Below are 21,911 nucleotides of genomic sequence, written 5' to 3'. Positions count from 1 at the left end.
AATATATTTCATGAGAATTATGTTGACTAAAGATCTGCAAATTTATATTCTTTCTGTTAAAATAGTTTAAGGAGCCTTCAAAAGCTACTAGAAGTGTTGCGCTCAATATGTATTTTGCATGATTATACCAGTCTGTCCACTTTACCACTTCCATTCCATTCACCCTCAATCAGGAATTCTCACCCTTAATACTGTGGATATTTTGGTCCAGATAATTCTTTGTTGGGGCTGAGGCTCTCATTCTTGTGCATTGTAGTGGGTTTGACAGCATTAGGAGCTTCTATCCTGTAGATGCCAGCTCTACTCTCACTCCAATATGACAACCGAAAGGTCTCCACACATTGCCTAATATTCTTTGGGAATGGTAAAATATACTACCCCTAATTTCCATGAGAACCCCTACCCTAAACAAAGTTAATAACATCTCCTCTAGAGTGGGAAACTGCAAAAGCTAGTCATTGTTGTTCTCTGCACTTCTCTTTCCTCTGAAGGCCATTTGCTAAAGTCGTCAGAGCAATCCTTTTACGAATGCAAATAATGTCAGTCCTCTTCAAGCACTTCTTTTTGCAGTTAGACTACAATGTAGATCTTACTGAAAGGGACCCACTGAATATTGTCCCTGCCTACTCTTCATCTTTTCTCTAGAAGTCAGCCAAATTGCCCTTTTATCTATGTGTATCGATATGGCAAGCTTGACCAATTCAATCCCTTTGAATGCGCTCTGTTCTTTGTCAGAGACACTATTCCCACCTGGATCTTTCTCATTATTCATAGAGTTATTTATGATCCATCATATTTAAAATAGACCACCCTGCACTCTATCTCAAACTACTTATTCTTGAAATTACATATGTTATTTTTTGTCTCTTTTCATTAGTCTATGTGTTCAATAAATGTCGAGATCCTGTCTGCATTGTTCTGTCTGCATTTTTATATCCCTGGGAAAAATACACATTCACTGTATCTACTGAGTAAATGTTGAATGAATTGCCCTGTCCAATTTAGTTACTCCTAATAATCTTTGACAATCTAAATGTTTTTTTTTTCTAAATACGTGTGTGTTTACAAAGTTATTATTATAGCACAGCATTAAAAAAAAGAAAGTATTCCTCTCACTTAAATTCTAAATAAACATGTCCATGGCATTAAAAACTCTTGGATATTCTAATTTTAAAGACTATGCGGTAATCTATCATATGCAAAACAAACAAAAACTAAAAACCTTAAATGTAAGAAGTCTCTAATTATTTTAATTTAAACCTTTTCTATAAACACCTTTATGCCTTTTCTCCCCAGTAATTTTATTTCTTTTTCACGTAAACTGGGAAACTTTTTCTTCTATATCATAGATTCAATCATTGACGTTTTATTTATGTACTTCATTATTTCCAACACAGACTTAAATATTTGCATTTTAATTTTCTTACATAATACCCTTATTTGACTCCTCGCTTTCCTGTCTACTTCATATGCATCTTTTTTCAATTGAGTGTGTTATCACCTTATCTTTAAAATCTCTTGTATCACCAAATGTATATTTTCTTAATGTTTTAGAGAGCACAGTTTACTTATTTCTCCCAAATAGCACAAGTTGTAAAGTATACACTTTCTTTGCTTGAATAATAAAGATGTTCTTATGTTAAGGAAAGGCTGTTACCCATGCTTTATTGTGCTTTGTTTTGTTTTCCTACGTACCTGTGTGATTTGTCCTGTCACAGAACATTTAAGAGTCTTAATTGTTCTCACTGTCAGTACGTTCAATAGTTCTCAAAACCCTACTCTCAAATATTTTGTTAGAAGTTTAATATCAATATCCATTATTAATTCAAAAATCTATTAGATGAGAAAAGAAAGGTGGAGCAGAATCATAGAAAGCCAAAGAAAATTGCTACCTGTCAATTTAGTTTCACTTTTGTTTCTGGTAATGCTACTTTTTTTCTTCAGCATAGTTTTAACTATCAAACTTTCCACTAGTACTAACTTCAATATTAAATAATATCTGTGCATATTCCTGCTATTTCCTTTTGGCTACAGTTAAGAAAAATCCAGAATCTTACTATCACTGCTGCTGTGGAAAACCATTGTGTATGCGTGAAAAGGTGTTCAAATTATATGCACCCTATTGATTCCATAGTGATGGAGTGCTGTATAAAAAGTGGTTAGGGATGTTCTTCCAATAGCTTCCTAATTATACTAAGAGCTGTCAAAAGAGGGAATTGAAACTTATTACCAACTTTCCATCTGATCTCGACAAGTTATCTAAAAGAAATTTCTTGGAATTGTTTCTATGTGAATTAGGTACATACCATTCCCCACTCCTCTCTTAATACATTTTAAAAATTATGTTATACCTCTTAATAGCAATCATAGAGAATGCAATTTTTTTGTGTTAATATTGTCATTTTACTTTATATATATATATGGATATATATATATATATATATCCATCCATATGTGTATATATATATATATATCCATATGTATACACACATACACACACACACACACACACACACACACACACACACACACACACACCCGGAGGTATCAAAAATGTATACACATTTTAAGAAAGGAAAAAGTATTAAAATTGTAATATTCAATATATACTTGATAACAAAAGATGAATACAAGTCATGTTTGACTTCTGCAATTACAAGAGGTGCTCAAAATGGTTACTATCAGTGTCTAGACACTTCTGGTTATGGTGAACTACTACTTGAGCTACAATGATCAAAGTGTCCCCTTGTATACATTTTTTTTGGCATCCCTGGATATTCATGGATAGTAAAACATAAAATAACAGGGCAGATATTATCTTGGATGTTAATTTCTACAATTCCTATAGAGAAAAGCATAAGTGTTTTATTGCTTGTTTATTTTTTCTAATATTTATGTAGAAGTAACAGTCCATTGGTTTATTGATGATTTTTTTCTTACCATTTACACTATTGCTAATGGTTCATTCCTTGCATTCTTTAGAAAATAGATATTTCATTGACACAGCAAATTTGCTCAATAGGGATAAGAAATATCCTCACCCTTTTATTATATTATTCATTTGCTACATTGTTCTGTTAAGAGAATACATATACACACGTACACATACACACACTACATTAAAGTTACTTATGTTATTCACCTTATTCTAGATTTTTAAAAATTATCTAGCATTATAGTTTTGTGATCCTTCCCTAATACTTTCCTTTGAAATATCTTAATATAGGTTTGTTTTGTAATAAATCTTCTCCAAGCTCAATCAGAAATAAATGGAGTAAATAATATGTAAAGTATTTAATAGACAATGTTTTGCAAATTTTCACATGTTGTTATAACTGTATTGGCAATCCAATTTCTTGTAATAACTCTTTTAAATTGGCTATGCATGGAAATCATTATCCAGGTTGTTTTTGTTGACCTTGTATTTTGTTTTGTTTTGTTTTGTTTTTGGCCGGTTAGGATAGTTAACATCTTAAAAAATCCTGTTTTACTCTGATACCATTCTTCGTCCCAAATATCAGAGTGTGATAGCAGTTAAAGTTTTTAATCTTGCAAATGGTTACATTTTAATTAAGTAGATTTTTCAAAATTTTAATCCTATTCTATGGAAATGTTTTAGAATCATTTGATATTTATTTCAATAATATTTATCTTTAAAGCAAAATAATATATCCCTCATATGGATGTAGGGACAGAGTCCCAGAGAGTAGTTTCCAGGCTCTCGGCCTCGGTAGGGAGGTGCTGGCTCCGGTAGTGAATGACCATCAACTGTGATTGGTTGGCCATCAGCTGTAACTGGTTAGCCAATTGGCTACTGACGTAACTGCGGGGCTGCATTGATTGGTTGGTTGGTTGGCAGGCAGAGAAGTGAAAGGCGGACTGCAGATCGTGTGGCTACTACTGCGTGTGTCTCCCCTGGCTGCCAGTGAGACTATAGTGGTATGACTTCCCTACTTATGGCTCCTGTGGGTGTTACTTTTTGGGGAAGCCACATCCTGCGTTCTTATGTGGGGAGCAGGAGCTGAGACCCTGCAGGCCACGCTGCATGACAATGGGTATTCCCCGTACCCCCCCCCAAAAAATGTATGATTTAATGCCCTCAAAATTCTGTGGTTTGATGACTCTGTACCAATGTGTTGTTGCTTTTTCTGTTTTACTGAAAGAGAAACATAATCACTAGAAAAAGACATTTCACTTGAGACCCATAGTAGTCAATTGTTTCAGCATCGCCCTTTGACACTTGTTTATTTTTTTCTCATCTCTACTGATGTGTTTTTATCCCTCTTGTTTTATTCTCACATCTCACTAATGTGTCACCCTAACCTGACTATTGCTTCTCTGAATATTATGTTGAATAATTCTCTCAATTAAGGCTTATAAACGCAGTGAATATCCTTCTTGAGTTTAGATTATGTATGATACCATTCGTTGTGGGAAAACAAGAAATTGGTTTATGGCTTAAAATGATTCCATGTGTTCTCATGAATTTAAGAGCAAAATTCTGTCAATTTCATGAAACATTTTGGTCAGTCTTCTAATCAAACAGCTTGAGCTACGTGGTGGATACATCATCTTCTGCCAGCACAGCCACAGGTTTACTTGATAAATAACGGAAATGCAACAAAACAGTGAACAGACATTTTGATGTGGTGGTTTGTCATGTAAAACCTCAGATCCCTCCAATATCCTCACTAGAGATTCTTTTTGTTCCTTCTTTGCTTTCTGCTTTAGCTTTGTTCTTTTAAACTTTACTTTGTAGCTGAAAGCTCTTTCTGGTTTATTTATCTTTATTTCCTAGATTAGCTTTTAAAACGGATACTAATACTGTCTAAGAACATTCGTAAATCAGCCTGAATTTTAATAAATGTATGCTATGGCCCCTAGAAAATCTCCAAAACAGATAAAAACAACTGAGTCTGTTTCATGATTCACTATCCAAACCTAATTCCCTCATTCTTTCAAAATCTCATGTAAACAATATTCACTGGACTGGCAATTTCTGCAAGTTGCAATTTAGGCAATTGCAGCCTGAAGCTTATACAGCTTGAAGTTTTCACAAGATCAGGAGTCAATGTCAGCTGTTTTCTCCAGTATGTCCCAATATCCAGCATAATAACTCAAGCCTCAGGACCTGTCACTTGATTCGTGCCTTCCAAGTCCTTGCTTCTATTTTTATATTCAAACTTTGCTATTCTTTTTCTGAAAGATGGAACCCCAAATTTTATAAGCTTTTATATGGTAAGCAATTTATATTAAAATTGTGTTATCTTAGATTTACACATTAAAAAAAAAAGAAGCTTCTTGTTTGTTGAGTCTTCCTTGGGGCTACTAATAGGCTCAAGAGATTTGTAATTACTTCCTGGGAGGGGGGGGAATATATATATATATATATACACACACACACACACACACACACACACACACACACAAATATATGCATATATATATATATATATATATATATATATATATATATATATATTTAAGCTGGGACTTGATTGATTTAGCAGACTTCCAGAAAGTGAGGAAAAACTGCAATGAGAAGGAAGAATCTGTGGTGTCGAGTCCCTGAATCTGAAATGCAAACAAGTGGAGGAAACGTTATTTGGCTGGAAGATAACGAGAAAGACTGGCCCCAAAAGACTGGATATAAAGGCAGGCCTCAGCTCATATACTAAAGTAAAGATGTTGTAAAAGATTAAAACAAGGTGGTGGCATGGTTGCATTTAAATTTGATAAAGATCACCATGGTTAGAGAATAATTTATAATTGTTCAAGGAAATTACATCAGAACAGTAGATTGACTCAAATGCATTCCAATGGTTCAAAGGGATTATTGGATAAACCATGTCTCAGTACTAGAATGTACAGCAACAACAGAATTCATTTTGGTTCCCTATTTGAGCATAGCTACTGCCAGATTCTTCACTCTGGACTATAGTGCCTATGATTTTGACCTCTCTTTCCTTCTCCAGTCTTCACTCTTAGCACTAACCTTACGTCTAGAGGTACTGAATCATCAGATTCCCTAAACGTGTGTTGATCACACTCTTGCCTTTTCACATACTCATCTCTCTGCCTAGATTTCCTTCCCATCGTCCTTTTCCTTAATAACTTCTGACTATCCCACTGGTTTCTCTTCTCAGATTTTCATCTGATCTTTGGAGACATTTGAAGTCTCTCTAGAGTTGAAGTCTCTCTAGAGTGATAGCCTCATCAATCCGCATTCTTTAGATGTATAATGTTCCAAGTAACAAGATCCGTACTAACAGGATTCAGTGTATTGCTTTTGAGAACAAGTTTCTGGACATATTTAAAATACATTATTATTTTCTTTTACCTAAATAAGATCATTTATAATATTTCCATCATCCAAAGCCTAGTGTAATCTGTACCTTTCTACAAATCATTTTTTAATTCACCAATTTAAAACTAATCTTTCCTTCCTTTGTATTCCCAAGACATATGATTAATACTTTTTTCTGCCATTTGTCAAAATTTTATTTCAATGGAACTTAAGTACTTTTTTGACAAGTTCCATAAATCACCCTTTTTCAAGAACTGAAAGCCAGTTCTACATTAATTTTTGTTTCAAATTTATAAGCATATACTGACCATGATGACATATCAAAGAAAAAAAAATCAAATCTGCCTTCAAAGAGTTTACATTATATTAAAGGAAAATAGAAAACAACAGAGGAAGGAAATGCAGAATTGTAGTATGTGTAGATTGGGAGTTGGCAAGAAAACATGGAGGGATAAAGTACAGAAGTGACCATTTCTCTCAGGTTTTAGGTCGTTGAAGTCTACCATGTTTTATGATGTGATTAATTGACCCAGATTAATTTATATCTTTACAATTGGGAGGCTCCTTTAGGAAATATGGTCACATTCTAATAAAGGTACATGTGTCCTACCAAACTGCAACCCACCACCACCTTGCTTTCCAGCCATGTCACAATGTCAACATGTCTCAGGCTGAGTTTGCCCCATGTATCACTATTTCTTAGTAAGCAGGAACAAAAGCAGTGGCACACGTTGTTGTAAGCTTACTGACATCCCACTTACTTCACCCTAAGTCTCTCCCACAAGCACCTCTCAGGAAAAGGTTCACTGAAGAACACATGCTGGGGTATCCTGATAGTAAAATCTATAGACAAGCCTACTCGGGATCAGTTTCTAGAATTTTCCATCAACTGGGAAACAAAGAATAACAACATTCTAGATCTAGAGAATTGCTTCAAAGGTTTTATACTATGCGATGCACTTCTTATAATTTTATTATGAAAGGGAAGGGATGTTTGAACATACTTTCTGGTAACAATATATCAGTGAAAATTATAGTTAATATCAAGTCTAATCATCAAGACCTTCAAATATTTAGATAATGATATTGGAAGCACTTTCTGTAGCCATTGCTGGAATATGCACTATGGAAAAATAAGACAAATATTAAATAATTTTACCTAGGATACAGATTGTAAATAATGTTAAATTTCAGGAAGGAAGACAAAGTGGTATCAGGAAAGACTTTCTATTACCTGAATCGATTGATGCTACATGAGTGAGAAATAACCTAGCTATTGTAGCAAAAAGGTATTTAGGATAGAATGCACAATGGCACACAGGACTGGAAAATATCTAGTGCTGTGTCAGAAACACTAAGTGTCTCCTAATACTCATTCACTCCTTTTCATACGATAATATAAACACCAGTTGTTAGGTGGGCAAATGATCACCAAAAATAAGAACAACATTTTCCAGCACTTTATTAATTAGGCATTGCCATGTGACTAAGGTCAGGCTAATGGCACATGTGAAGTGAGTTGTTCAACTTAAAAGATGAATTCTTAAAGGGAAAGGGTGTGCTTCTTATTCTACATTTCCTTCATTCTGCTGTTTGAACTGTGGTTGTGATAGTGAGGGCTACCTTAGGATATCAGGACAAGGGGGTTTGTAGACAATTCTGCAGTGGTGTTTTAGCATTAGTGCACATTTTATGAGCAATAAGTACTGGCAACTTTTTTTTTCCATATTATCTTTTAAAGAATATTTTTAAATCAAACAGCTTTGGAAGGTACAGTGTCTTTCTTTGGGGCAGAGAAATGTATTCCTTGATCAGAATAATAGTGTCTCCCTTCAGAGCATAGGTTGGGCATATTTTTTGGTAGTGTCTTTTAAGGAATTAGCTTTTACTACACTCAGTGTTCCTCAGATGTGAAAAAAAAAAAAAAAAAAAAAAGCCTCTGACGCATTTACCTGCATCTCTCTGTGTCATCCTGGTGGGACTTGGGGGCGGGGGGTGGGCGAGGCAAGAAGAACAAATGTGAACATGAAGCTCGTGCTGTCTATTATGTTGTGAGTAGTAGTCATCTTTCTCCGACCTGGGAATCTTGTGTCTTTTTCCAGTATCTATGAAACTGCAGAAGGCTAATTTGTTTGCTTACAAGTAGGGTACAATTTTAGACTCTTCAGCTTGTGACAAATGTTCGTACTCTACAGATGATATGGGAAACAGCCAGGGTCTCAACACCTGCAAAGCCACACATTTGAACTCATATCCTAACTAATACAGGATCTGTTTCCTGCAACTGAAATATTGTAGGTAGTAAAATAGTAAACATGTGGCACTCACTTAGATGGGCACAGGGCACCTAGGTCTCAAAATACTGAGGCCTGGTCACTAAACTTTAGCTAAAACTTATCTTTAAGCTGAATAAACACATAATTTAGGAAAAGTAGTAGGAAAGACTCAGATTCTTGTCATTCTCAGCAAAATTCTAAAGAGGTTTCTTAAGTCAGGAATATTTCTGATCTTCTGCCAATTTGGGGCATGCAAGGCGTATACTGGTCAATATTCACAGCAAATTGAAGTATGACCCTGATGATTTTAAACTGTTATTTTGCTGTCATTTTCTTATTACTTCAGAATGAAACTCCAGCTCTATAACATAGCATACAACCCCTTTCATTCTCAGTCTAATATTTTCATCTTGCCACCTGCATCTCTTCTTTCTCTTCCTTCACCACCACCCCTTCCATCAATATGACATACTGCCACTCTTTATTTATCACCTGCTATGACCCTTCATGCTCCTTGTTTTTACTTATAATACTTTCTTCCTATTTCTTCATCTTAGAAATGTCTACTCATCTTTCAACTCTAAGTTAAAATGTCACATCTCCTTTCTTGCTGTGAAACTGTCAGCTGTCACTTCCTATGTTGTCAGTGCATTTACTTCTAGCATGAGATTTTTCTTTCCTCTTCAGATTCTCAACGTCTAATTTGTCACTGTAGTAAAACAAAACAGGAAATCAATCTAAACAATAATTAAATAGATTGTAAAGGGAGACTTGAGAAGATAACCTTTGGTAATTGTCCATGAAATTTTGTGAGTACGTTTTAGCATCTATTCTAACTGCTTCGAGTATACTGTTTCTATCCCTTGGTTATTTGTTTTTAACTTTAATAATAGCTATAGTAATAGTTATTATTATTGCTATTTATTTTTACATTCTAGTTCTTAGTCACTTAGCAAATTTATCTTTCAAAATAAGTGGATTACAGATATTGTTGGTTAATACATACATTTGTAAAGTGCATAATTTTCAAAACATGTTTAAGCATTGAAATGCGTCTATTAATTTTAACAATGGATCCATAAAGAAGTCAAAAAGGATACTATTTTATCTTTGCACAACTTACAATTTAATTTCTTTTTCAAAGATGGTTCTTGAGCAAAATTCAGAATATTTAGTCTTTTCAACTAGTTTTTCCCTGGTACTAATCAATAATTTATATTATATTATTAAAATTACACTAACTTCATTATTAATCAAATGAAAGAAACCATTGATAACCTTGATTAGGCTTTAGTAAATAATTTATAAAATAACAACTACCATATATCAAACATTTATTTTACAAAAGGAATATCAAATATTAGGTCATGTTTATCAAGGCATTATATAAAATTTTCTTGTACAATCCCTAGTGTTACTGAACTTTATTAGGGGAGGGTTGACACAGAAGAGAGACTGAAAGGATAGTGGTTTGTAATATACATATACATACATATATATATATGTACATATATATATATATGTACATATGTTTATTTATGTATAAAATAAGTCAATAATGTTGCCACTGGTGAACTTTGCAGGAACATTTAATTTCCAAATAATAAGCTATACTAATAGGCTCAATATTTGAGTCCTATAATGTAATCAATGTGTTATATTATCACTACGTTTTAATATGCATTTAGCTATATATTCGTATATGTTAACATTTTAATAATTTCAGAAAGAGAAAATTCATGATATATGATTGCACAGAAATAATGTATTATCAGCAATGTTGAGTTTATATATATCAATACTGTAATTTATCATTGTAATGTATATAAATAGAGCAGCTTGAAGTCAACAATTCTTTCAAAACAATAGAAAAAGGAGGATGGTATTTTTATGTATTAACTATGTTTCAGGGACTGTGCTATGTGCCTTGTGTGAAGATATTTACCCAATAAATAAAATTCCTGCAAAAATATAGTTAGCTTTTAATAATATCTCAAAATTATGGCATATGCGAACTTCCTTTGAGTTAGATCTCCAATTTAAATACAACATACAAATAAAAGAAGTTCATATTTATAAAGTGTTTAGGAAGATAAAGACTTCTGAGTGAATATTTATTTCACTTCTGGGTGCCTTTGCAAGCTAGATTGTCTAATACTTGTCCCTTAAAATTCTCCTATTGGCTAATTTCAACATATTGCAAGTTTGAGAGCTAGCAAACAACATGTGAGTAATCAAGCAAATAGGCATTATATTCATAAAAGTCACCCTTGGGCAATCAGAAACATTTTATCACGGAGGCATTAAGACAAACACGAACAGTTTTTTTAAAAAAATGTCTCCCGGATTTGAAATCAGTTTAAACATCATTATTTTAGTTATTAAAGGATATTAGAGCATGCGTTTGTAAATCTAAGATTTGAATTATTTTATATGCTAAGTGATGTCTTCTTGTGCATTAACTTAGAAACTGAAAAGTATATATTTAAATCTATTTACCAACATATTAAGCATAATGTCCAGTAGTAAGTCAAAAATCCCACAGCATCTAATCTTATTCAAACATAAGCAAGTCATAGCACTCCTGTACTCAAAATCATCTTAAGGCTTCCTGTTTCACTCAGGGTAAAGGTCTACAAACACCTGTTGGAGGTCCACCCTGTACCCTCACCTTTTTCACCTTATCTGACATACTACCCTCAATTTCTGCTCCGGCCACTCTGGCTTCCTTACTGTTCCAAGACCTTTGTACTCAACTGTTCAGTCTTCCTCGAATCTTCTCAACTTAGATATTCCTGAACTTCCTCCAATCACTACCTTCTTCTTCAAAGTTTTGTGCGAACATCATCATATGTTAATGAGACCTTTTCTGACCATATATTTAAAATTATAAACATAACACCATTCTACCAGTTGTGCTTCTGACCCCACTACAGCATTTCCATACTTTCAAAGAAGTATGTAATTTAGGTTTATTTTATCTATGTCTACAGCGCTTAGCACTTTCTACAGACATATATAACATATATTATATATATATATATATATATATATATTTATACACATATATATATATTTATACACATATATATATATTTATACACACATATATATATATATATATATATATATATATATATATATATTTTTATGTTATGTCTGCTCACTCCTGCAGAATTGAATACGGGGTTTGTTTCCTGTTCTGTTCATGGGTATAGTCAGAAAACTTTGGACAGTTTGTGGTACATACTCGGCATTCGAAGATATATGTTGAACGAGTGACTAAATAAATTCAACTCTGTTCTTTATAGTGATAAAATTTTGATGCCTATGATCAAACAGACAAGATCTATTTTATTAGGAATAGACAATGTATTTCTCATTATTTAAATATCATTTATGTTGTAGTACTTATTTTCTTGGGTTCATAGCATACTTTGCACTAATGAAATAATTAGCAAAATGACTTTCAATTGAGTTTCAGTGATATTCAATCAAACATCACTGCACACTTTTTCCTGTAAAGTCTTGTTTATCTATGTAGCACGTTAGCTACAGTATAGGCACAGATTAAGGAAGTGGGTGTCATGACAATATTTGTTTAGATTATTCCACTTATTTGGCATTCTAAACTGTGGGGACAAAACACAAGGAATAGGCAAGATATATTTGCTAATGCAAATCAAATGCTGATCAAGTAAGATAATCAGTTTTCTTTTGATTATGATCATTTTCAAAGAATATTAGAGGTAAATACATCTTATTCTATATTTTAAATAACCATTCCTCAACTTTTATTAAAATAATATGTTAACAGGATTTCATTATGTTAGATGTGACGTTCTAGAAATAATAGAAGGTAGAATATTGTAGTTGTTTTAATTTCACCTGGTATACTGCATAGTAGAATGATGGGAATTCCAGGCTTATGTAATCATTTATAGAGTAACTTTCACAAAGATTTCCAAGTGAAGAAAGTATTTCAAATACAGTGAGGCTCATACAGTGATTAACGTTTACTTTTTAAAGGACTTTTCCTTTTCTGCACTTTGTCATTCAGACTGTAGTATTAAACCATGTTTTCCCAATTGTGTTTTTAGGTTGTATTCAGTCGGAGGTCGTGATGGAAGTTCTTGTTTGAGTTCAATGGAGTATTATGATCCTCATACAAATAAGTGGAACATGTGTGCTCCGATGTGTAAAAGAAGAGGGGGTGTTGGAGTGGCCACATGCGATGGCTTTCTTTATGCAGTAGGAGGTCATGATGCTCCTGCTTCAAATCACTGTTCCCGGCTACTAGATTATGTAGAAAGGTAAGACCTCAAGGGCACTGCCATAGTGAAAGACACTAGTTACACTGGTGCCTAATTCAAGCGAATTTATTTTTATTTTTATTTATTTATTTTTTTTTTGTGGAAAGCACCTCAGAGAAAAATGCAGATAGCAACTTGAAAGATCATCAATTGCCTTACAAAAATGATTGAAATGTTGTAATCTAAGACTTTTATTGTACAACATCTCACAGGCATTTGACATTAAAACAAATAAACAAACAAACAATCCTCCCCAAAACAAACAAATAAACAAACAAAAATCTTCCTGGCACAAACAAGGAGATGAAATAGATGACCCTAACCTTTCCTATCTATCTCTATTTCTATCTCTGCTTTCAGTAATTCATTCCTAAACATGAAAGATAAAAGTAGAACCAAAATAACTCCTTCTGCTAAGGTTGAATGGCTTTGCCAGTCTGCAAACTGTCTTAACTTTTTTTTTTCATACTATAGCTTAGTCCAAAGATAAATTTTGGGGAGAAAGATTTGAAGAGAATAAAGTTCTTAAAACAAACAAACAAATAAACAGTAACACTGTATCTTGATTAAAAGCATTTTCTTTATTATTATAGCATTTTTATTATTGGGTACTTTTAAAAGTGACTATACTTTACAAATGGAAACTGAGCCAGATTAAATAATATTACTGATGTGTAATCAACAGGATTTGTGAACTTACTCATTAAGGAAAACAGAAAGGAAGACGAGGGAACAGACTCAATGACAGCTCCACCTCATACTTCCTTATTGGCACCATCAGTGGGAGTAGGAGTATAAAAATGGCAATGAGGAAAATGGAACAAATGAGCTGGATTTGACTGAATCTTTTGGTTTGAGGTACTGGTGGGACACCCAAAATGTGATGTTTAGCAAGCAAGTAGAAGTATCAGGACTGAAATATAGATGTAGGGGCAACAGTTGACATTAGGAGATGAAATGAGAATGCCATGGGAGAGAGTATATGATGAGAAGAGAAAAAGGGTCAGTTCTCCCTTATACTGGTCCAGGCTTGCCTTGCACTTGGCTGACGTAATGTGATGGAATTCTTAGCTATCCTCCCACCCTCATTTGCAACCATCCCCAAATCCATTTTATAGATGGTTCCTTGATGGATCTGTTTGAATCTTAGCTGAGATCACTGGTTGTTGTTGTTGAAGAGCTTAATTCTGGACCTCCTTTTGTTATACTCCCTTCTATGGCTTGCAGTGCCTTCAGTGTAGTAATGGCTTCCAATTCTCTCCTCAGAGCTCCACACGTGCATATCTAACCAACCACCAGCCCATTTCTACTTGGATTTATTTTAGACATTACTGTTCAAAACAGAACTCTTCATTCTCATCCTCCCCAGGTCCCCACAAACTTTCTCTACTTAGGCCTTCCTTTTAAACAAATGGTACCATCTGTTGCTCAGGACAGAAACCTGAATGTCACCCTTGAGTGGGCAACTTCTCCATTTCCCACAGCCAGTTACTCCCCCAAATCTGTTGAGTCCTCTTCCAAAATGTCTCTCTAGTCTGTCTCCCCAATCTACATTGCTGCCAGCCTGATCCAAGCCTCCATCATCACCTCTCCCCTGCAGCACAACAACTATCTTCTAACATGTATTTCCCCTCACCCATTCCTGCCCCTCCGTCTCTTCCCTTACAGTGGCCAGAGTGGTCTTTATGAAACTTGAGTTGGTTTCATACTGCATCCAGACCTAAAAAGCAGACTTCATCCATGGCCCATAATATGTGTTTCCTGCCTATCACAGACCTCTTTTCTCCCTCTCAGACCTACTTGTCTCACCATTGATCACCTTGCCTCTATCATCTTTGCTTTGTTTCAGTTCTTTAAACAGCTCTTTTCTGTGTCAGGACCTATGCGCAAAGTGTTCCCTTTTGCTGGAACATCCTTTTGCTAATATCTTCTCATTCTTCAGCTCTCAGCGAAGGCCTTCCCTGACCACACTATCAAAAGTAGATCCACTGTGTTTTTTTCTATTCCGGAACAGTGTTAATTTCCTTCACAACACATATAACAATTTAAAATTCTTATATTTGTTGGCTTATACTTTTTCTGTTTCCATCTCCAGACTCTAAGCTCTGTAAAGGAGTTGTGGTCATTCTAACTCCTTTGTCATTTTGTATTCCCAGTACCTAGGCAATATCTGGAACATGATAGGGATAATTAAAGTGATTTTTAAAACTGCATAATTTAAGAAATATAAATTAAATTCCTAGAAGTATTTTGCGCGCTTTGTCTCACACACACACACACACACACACACACACACCCACTTTCATTCTCTCTCCTTCTTTCCTTCCTTCTTTTCTTCTTTCCTTCCTTCCTTCCTTCCTTTCTTTCTTCTTCACTTCCTTCCTTCCTTCCTTTCCTGCCTTTATTTTCTCCTTCATTCCTTTGCTCCTTTTTTCTTCAAGTAATAATGATTTAAAACACTATATTTTTTCTACAAGATCATAATCTTTAAATTTGTCCTTAATATATATTTATAAAAAGTTGGTTAAAATTCAACTTTAAGTAATTTATTAAATTTATCAATGTTTGTTAAATTTTTTTTTAATTAGAAAGTTTGTTTGTTTGTTGTTCTATTTCATACTGTCTTGTTTGTGCTACTATTCCCTTCAAGCTCTCAAAGGTGAATTATGGACTTCTTGTTTTATGCAATGCATTTCTTAACGCAAGACAGACTTATGAGAACTAGATTGTCTATAATTGTAGTATAGGAAGAAACGTAGGCCCTCCTTTCACTCTTCGTAAATGGCCAAATGCCCAGAAACTGGAGTGAAAAGGAATCTGGGCTTTAGGTTTGGTTCAACAACCCAGACACTTCCTGGCATGGTTATTGCTAAGTTCTCTTTGAAGATTGTGCATCACTTACAACTATTATATTGTGTGCAGTAAGAATTAGAGAGTTAGAGAAGCTTATGGTGATATTTCTTACTATGGAAGAACACACATTGATATACAAGGAAGTGAGAATAGGAGTATTGAGGTTAATTGCTTTATCAGCTGGGATAGGATAAGTAATTCGATTGTAACCAATAACTTCAAAACTGAGTGATTTAATACCATCGTGCTTTTTCTTACTCATGCTACATGTCCGTGACAACTCCATGATGTTATTATTCTGGTGCCCAGAATGACATTTAAGCTGCAATATGAGCACTCCTGGTCTCCACATCAGAAGGAAAAAGCCAGTGTAGTAAACTGTTGGCTGGGTTTTCAAGATTCCACCTGCAAGTAATACAATTCTCTTTTGTTCATACTTTGATGATAAACCAGTCACATGGCCACAGGGAACATCATTAGGATGGGAGAATTGTATCCTAAATTGTATCCAGAAAAATAACAAGATATTTGGCGGATTGCACTGAATAACAAGACAATTTTTCTCTTAATATTAAAAAAAATATGTATAGTATAAAGAATATATATATATATATGTGTGTGTATATATATATATATATATATATATATATATATATGTTATTTATGCTTGTAAGTGGTATAGTCAGTGGGACAAAGGTATTCTCTCTCATTACTTATGAGCCTTTATTTTTCTAAGGATATATGATTATTGGAATTGAGAAAAGGTCGATTGCAAGAGATAGCTTTTAGTGAACAGGTTCTGTTCATACTTAAGCCACTTCTTGGATAAAATACAGAAACCTGTTTAACGATAATGCTACTCTGTGAAATTGACTGTGGATTTATGGGTGTATACACATAGGGGAGGGCATTAAGCTCACCATAGTTTAACTTCAACATCCTCTTGTCCAGTGAAATTAGGAATTACAGGTGTTATAGTGAGATAGTGGTCAGAATCCAAATAAACAGATGCATACTTTTATACACACCAACATAAAATCATTTATTTTCAAAATGCTGCTAATAGACTGACAGCTCATTCTCATTTTCCACTGCTAAATTCTTGGGAAAAATGACAGAGGAGATGAGTATGATGAGGCTCCAGCTTTTCCTGTGAATATCTTATATAAATGCTACTAATGAAATGATATTTTACACACATATTCTCATCTAACTTTACTGTATAATGTATTGAAATGTTGTTTGTGAGCAGAGGCATAAATAATTTAGTCTAGGAATACATTTATGATGCAAAATTAGATTTAAATATGTGTAGCTAATTTAAGTTATAAGAATGCAGTGGTTACAAGCAGCTTAAGTAATGCAGAAGCACAAGCATTATCATGATTCTTACATGAGCTCATAGTACGTGTCAGATTAATAGCATTTTTGCACTTCCTATAACATATTACATATTGATTATTTCATATGTAAATAATCAATAAATCAAGATAGATAATGGTACCTCTGTAGAATTATTTTCTACATATGATGTATAGTTTTTAGCATATAATTATAGGCAAACAAATCATTAAGAAATAGTGTGCAATGCTGTTTTATAGATAAATTGATAGCTAGGTGGGTAGAAAAATGTTATTGTATGTCAATGATTTCTTATGGAAATGTAAAGGTATTATATAATGGTGGTGTTAAACTACAGTCATGTGATAGTTATAAAAAAATGTGAAGACTCTGGCTGCCTCAAACACAAAGAACATTGGCACCTCAAATCAGAGCAGGTAACAAGGCGGGATCTGAACAAGAACAGGGACTTTAGAATAGGTTATGGAACTGCAAAAACTAGTTTTGTAGCTGAGCCTCATCTAGTGATAGCATCTTAGGGGGAGAAAAATCAATGTTCAAATGATGCAGTAAGTTCTGGCAGAATTTAGACCCAGGAGGTGTGATCCATTAGGAAAAGTACATTCATCCATCTGTTGACTTATTCAATAAACATTGTTTTGCATGCATTTTTCACTGTGCTAAATAGTGCTTAAAATGTATTAGAAGAAAGAGACAAAGAAATAAGCCATTAGAGCTTGAAGATTAGAGACAAACTAGAAACCAGGCGATGGATCAGAAAATATGTTGGAAGGCATCAGTTCCATCGCTGGCCAGTAACAGATCAGAACCACTTTTGCCCTCGAATCTTCATCCCAGTGACAAGGCCTGTTAGGAGAGAGATGTCAAGATATAACAGGCACTGAGAGTGCCTTTGTAACACCCACTCTCATTTTCACCAGTCTTTTCTCCTCATAGTAGCCAAAGGGATCTTTTCATGATGCAGATTTGATCTGAAAACACAATGGAATTTTTATTTATGCCAATTATCAATAGTATAGTGAAAAAAATCCTTTGTTTTACATCACTTTTTCTACTAAACTAGGTTCTATGTGCTGGTAATAATCAGGATTAGCTTGTCTATGCCTGCATCCTTTCACTTGGCACTATTCCTGGCACAGAGTAAGCACTCAACAAACATTTATTGAATCAGTCAGACACTAAGAAAAACAGGCCTCGAATTTCTCACAAGAAAAAGCACATTAAAGTATACTATAAGTAGGTAGTTATATAGACTACTAGATAGATGATAGATAAAATGAATGATGGATAGGTGGATGGATGGACAGATGGATGGATGGATGGATGGATGGACTCATGTAAAGACATACAGATAGATTTTTGTTTGTTAGTTCTTTATTTGCATGTGAATACCCATTTCCACCATCATAGGTTGTATATCAATTATTTACATATATTGGAGGCATATAGTCAGTACCCAGACAAATTTTGAAGGTGGCTAACATATTAACTAAATGTTCGTATATTAATTGAACGTTATATCATTATGTCTTATCATCCAAACACTTAAAAATAAGTATCACCATTTTTGATATATTGCTTACAAAAAATATAAAACTTTTCTTCAAACTCTACCAAAATCTGCTCTAGTCATATCAGAAAGTCATCTAAATGATGATGTTTAATATATTACTGTCAAGACATGGCTCAGTGTTTTATAAAATCTTTAGATCTCTGCTAAAAATGAAATAATTTAAGATTTTCCCTGATATACAGGGATAAATATATTATTTACTTACTTAAACGATTCTTTAAAAATTATCAAAAACATAAATATATAAGGTAAGAATGGAATTTTGGATTCTTCCATTTCTCTTTATCATTTTATCTTTTTTGGTTCAGACATAATTTAAGAATTATAGCATTTCTAAATAGTGAAATAGATGATAAAGGAGTGACTTACTTTTTATTTAAATTATGGATGCTTGTCCTGGGCCTATGTTGCATATTAATGTCTTAACTCATTTTTTGACATATGCGAGATCCTAAATTTTCTACAAAACAGTAATTACTTGAATAGTTTAAAGTTAAAATGTTAAGAAGGAGCTTTTGCACTTTTAATAGCATATTTCTTTTTCTTCTTAAGATTTTATTGTTGGAGCCAGGCAGATGAGTATAGCATGAAAAGACTAACTAGTTTATCATTGATACTGTTTTTCCATCACTGTGTATGCATAATCTTTGCTATTTGTTTGATAACAGATTATGTTCCAATTTTCAGTAGACATATATACAAAAGATGGAGATGCTATGACAGGCCACATATATAGGGCCCCTATCAGGATGCTACACTTATTAATGATACAATAGCTATACTGATTTATATATGTGTGTTACATATTTGCCTCAATGATTTATGAGGCAAATGTTATCTTTGACATGGTCAGCTAGACACAGGGAGTGACAATAATCTGTTGTCCTTAAATATTCTGCCTGGAAAGTTGGCATAATGATAATTTATCCACATGCTTTGAAGGAAGGAGAAGAATAATTCTGTGAAAAGGTAGGTGTACACATATAGATGAAACATGTCATATCCTATGTAGATGGAAAGACATCAATCCTGTGATCAAACTGTAAAATTCATTTTCATGTTGAGAGAGGCTACTTAAAATTACATAATCTGGGCTCACAGTGTTAGTAATAGTTTTCTGTTGTACTAGATAAAGTGTTTATATAATATATTGCTCCTTAGTTTTGAACTGTCAACGGTATTTATTTTAAAAGTGAGTTTTAACTAGCATTCAGATCCCCTAGGTATGCTCCATAATCTGTTGATTGATAACAGTTTATAGCTCTACTGAGAATACTAGATCACAGAGGAAAGGAAACGTTGCTTAGCTTGTCCCTGCTTTCTCTGGTTCTTTCAACAGCTCATTTCTCCTCTCCTCAACCTAGAAGAGTATATGGAAAGAATATAGCCTAAGCAAAAACAGAATTTTTGAATACACCTTCACAGAGAAGTTAAAATCAAATTAACATTTTACAACATTTTTGAATAACAAAATAAACAAGGGGTATTGCAAAAAGGAGCAGAAATCTAATTACCCCATCTTTCTTTCTCAATCTTTCTGTGCCTATTATATATGCATGAAAAATATTAAGGGAAATTGGAAGAATATCAATAAATACATTTTAGAAAACTATAGCTTAAAAAAAAGTGGTTAAGCTGTAATCAACATGATAGTCTGAAACACACAGAAGATATGGAGAATATGGTTTTTTTCCTAACATTGTTCTGACTTCTTTCCCTTCTGTCATGAGGTTGAAATTGATAGATAGTCAACTCAAAACTATTTCACCTCATGTGTGACCACAAGTAACAGGTTTGTAGCAGCTGAATCAAAACAGGGAAATCATACTCCATACGTAATGTGTGGAAGATCTTGTGCTAAGGAATATATTCTGATTACAGAATAATTCATGTGAGTGAATTTGAAACTAAGAAATCTTGTCTTGGATCTCTAAACCATTTTAAAGTTTTTATTTTCTTAATTTAGGAATAGTGTTTGTTATAGATGGCTTGGAAAGTCAGGAGAAAAATCATAAACTAAAGCAATTTCATCAGTAACTTTGCCACTCAAATTTACTTATTAAACTGATTTCTGTATATGATTCTTTTTATGTTTTGTTAAGATATACTTTCTAGTGAAGTTTAAATTCTAGCAAAATTTCAATCAATTTCTGTGTCTGTTTCTCCAACTATGCCTAGATCTAGGCGTCAGGAATATAACATATAATGAATTCTTAAAAATATTGACTGAGTAAATCAATGGATAGATTAATGTTCACGTGATGGACTGGATCATCTGTTCTTAAATTCTACCAGGATTTATAACTTTTTTCTTTTTCTTTTTCTTTTTTTTTTGTACAGTGGTTTGAACCAACAAGATTAGAGCAATTATTTTGTTCATTTTTATAAATGGTGGCTATAGATCTTAACCATATGTATATCATATATTTTACAAATGTTTTCCAATATTTGTTTTACATGGAGATATTTTTCATTTCTTTTAAGGTAAATATATATTTTGTCATGATATTGTTTACTATTGTATTGATATACTTCTGACTATCAAATGATTCTATAATTTTAGTGGCTTTAAAGAATCATTTTATTTTCTTTCATGATTCTGTGTATTGATTGGGTTCATTTGGGCTGTTCTTCTACTCTGTTTGATACCGGGTAATGCTGCAGTCATTTGCAGCCTGATAGGGCTGGAATATTCTATATGGTTCGGTGACAGAGCTGACAGTTAGGGCTGGGTGGCATCTGAGAACTCAGCTAAGTTTCACCCAGAGCACTGCAGTTCTCCTCTATTGGTCTTTTGTAGCTTGGATTTTCCTCAACAGGGTGGCTGGAGTTCCAAGACGAGGGAGTCCCAGAGCAGGGGGTTTGTAAGGACAAGCATAGAACGCAATTACTCATCAAGCCTCTGCTTCCATCACACTTGCTCAAGTTGCATTGGCTATTGCTAGTCATAGTGAGGTGAAAGTGAACTTCTCAAAAGCATGCCCTTAAGAGACATGCTTCATCTGGTAGGAGCCAGCAAAGTTACAATTTACAGTTGTGCTTATATATTAAAAGTGATTTTCCCATACTGAAATCATATATATATATGATTTCATAAATGAAATCCCACATGAAATCATACATATATATGTATATGGTTTCATAAATGAAATCCCATATGAAATCTTAAAAAAAAAAAAAAAATATATATATATATATATATATATATATATATATATATATATATA

The 21,911-nt window shown here is 33.6% G+C and overlaps 1 protein-coding gene across 1 annotated transcript in view; it reads left to right on the top strand.

The window, feature by feature from the left end:
- Nucleotides 1–21,911, top strand: part of KLHL1 (kelch like family member 1) — a 298,324-nt gene that overhangs the window by 263,952 nt on the left and 12,461 nt on the right. Inside the window, exon 9 of the mRNA XM_033103722.1 lies at nt 12,684–12,896. Within this exon, the coding sequence (XP_032959613.1) occupies nt 12,684–12,896 (213 nt within the window). The remainder of the gene's footprint in view (nt 1–12,683; nt 12,897–21,911) is intronic.

This window comes from Rhinolophus ferrumequinum, chromosome 4 (assembly GCF_004115265.2).
Source record: "Rhinolophus ferrumequinum isolate MPI-CBG mRhiFer1 chromosome 4, mRhiFer1_v1.p, whole genome shotgun sequence".
Classification (NCBI taxonomy): domain Eukaryota; kingdom Metazoa; phylum Chordata; class Mammalia; order Chiroptera; family Rhinolophidae; genus Rhinolophus; species Rhinolophus ferrumequinum.
This window is presented reverse-complemented; position numbering and strand designations above follow the sequence as displayed.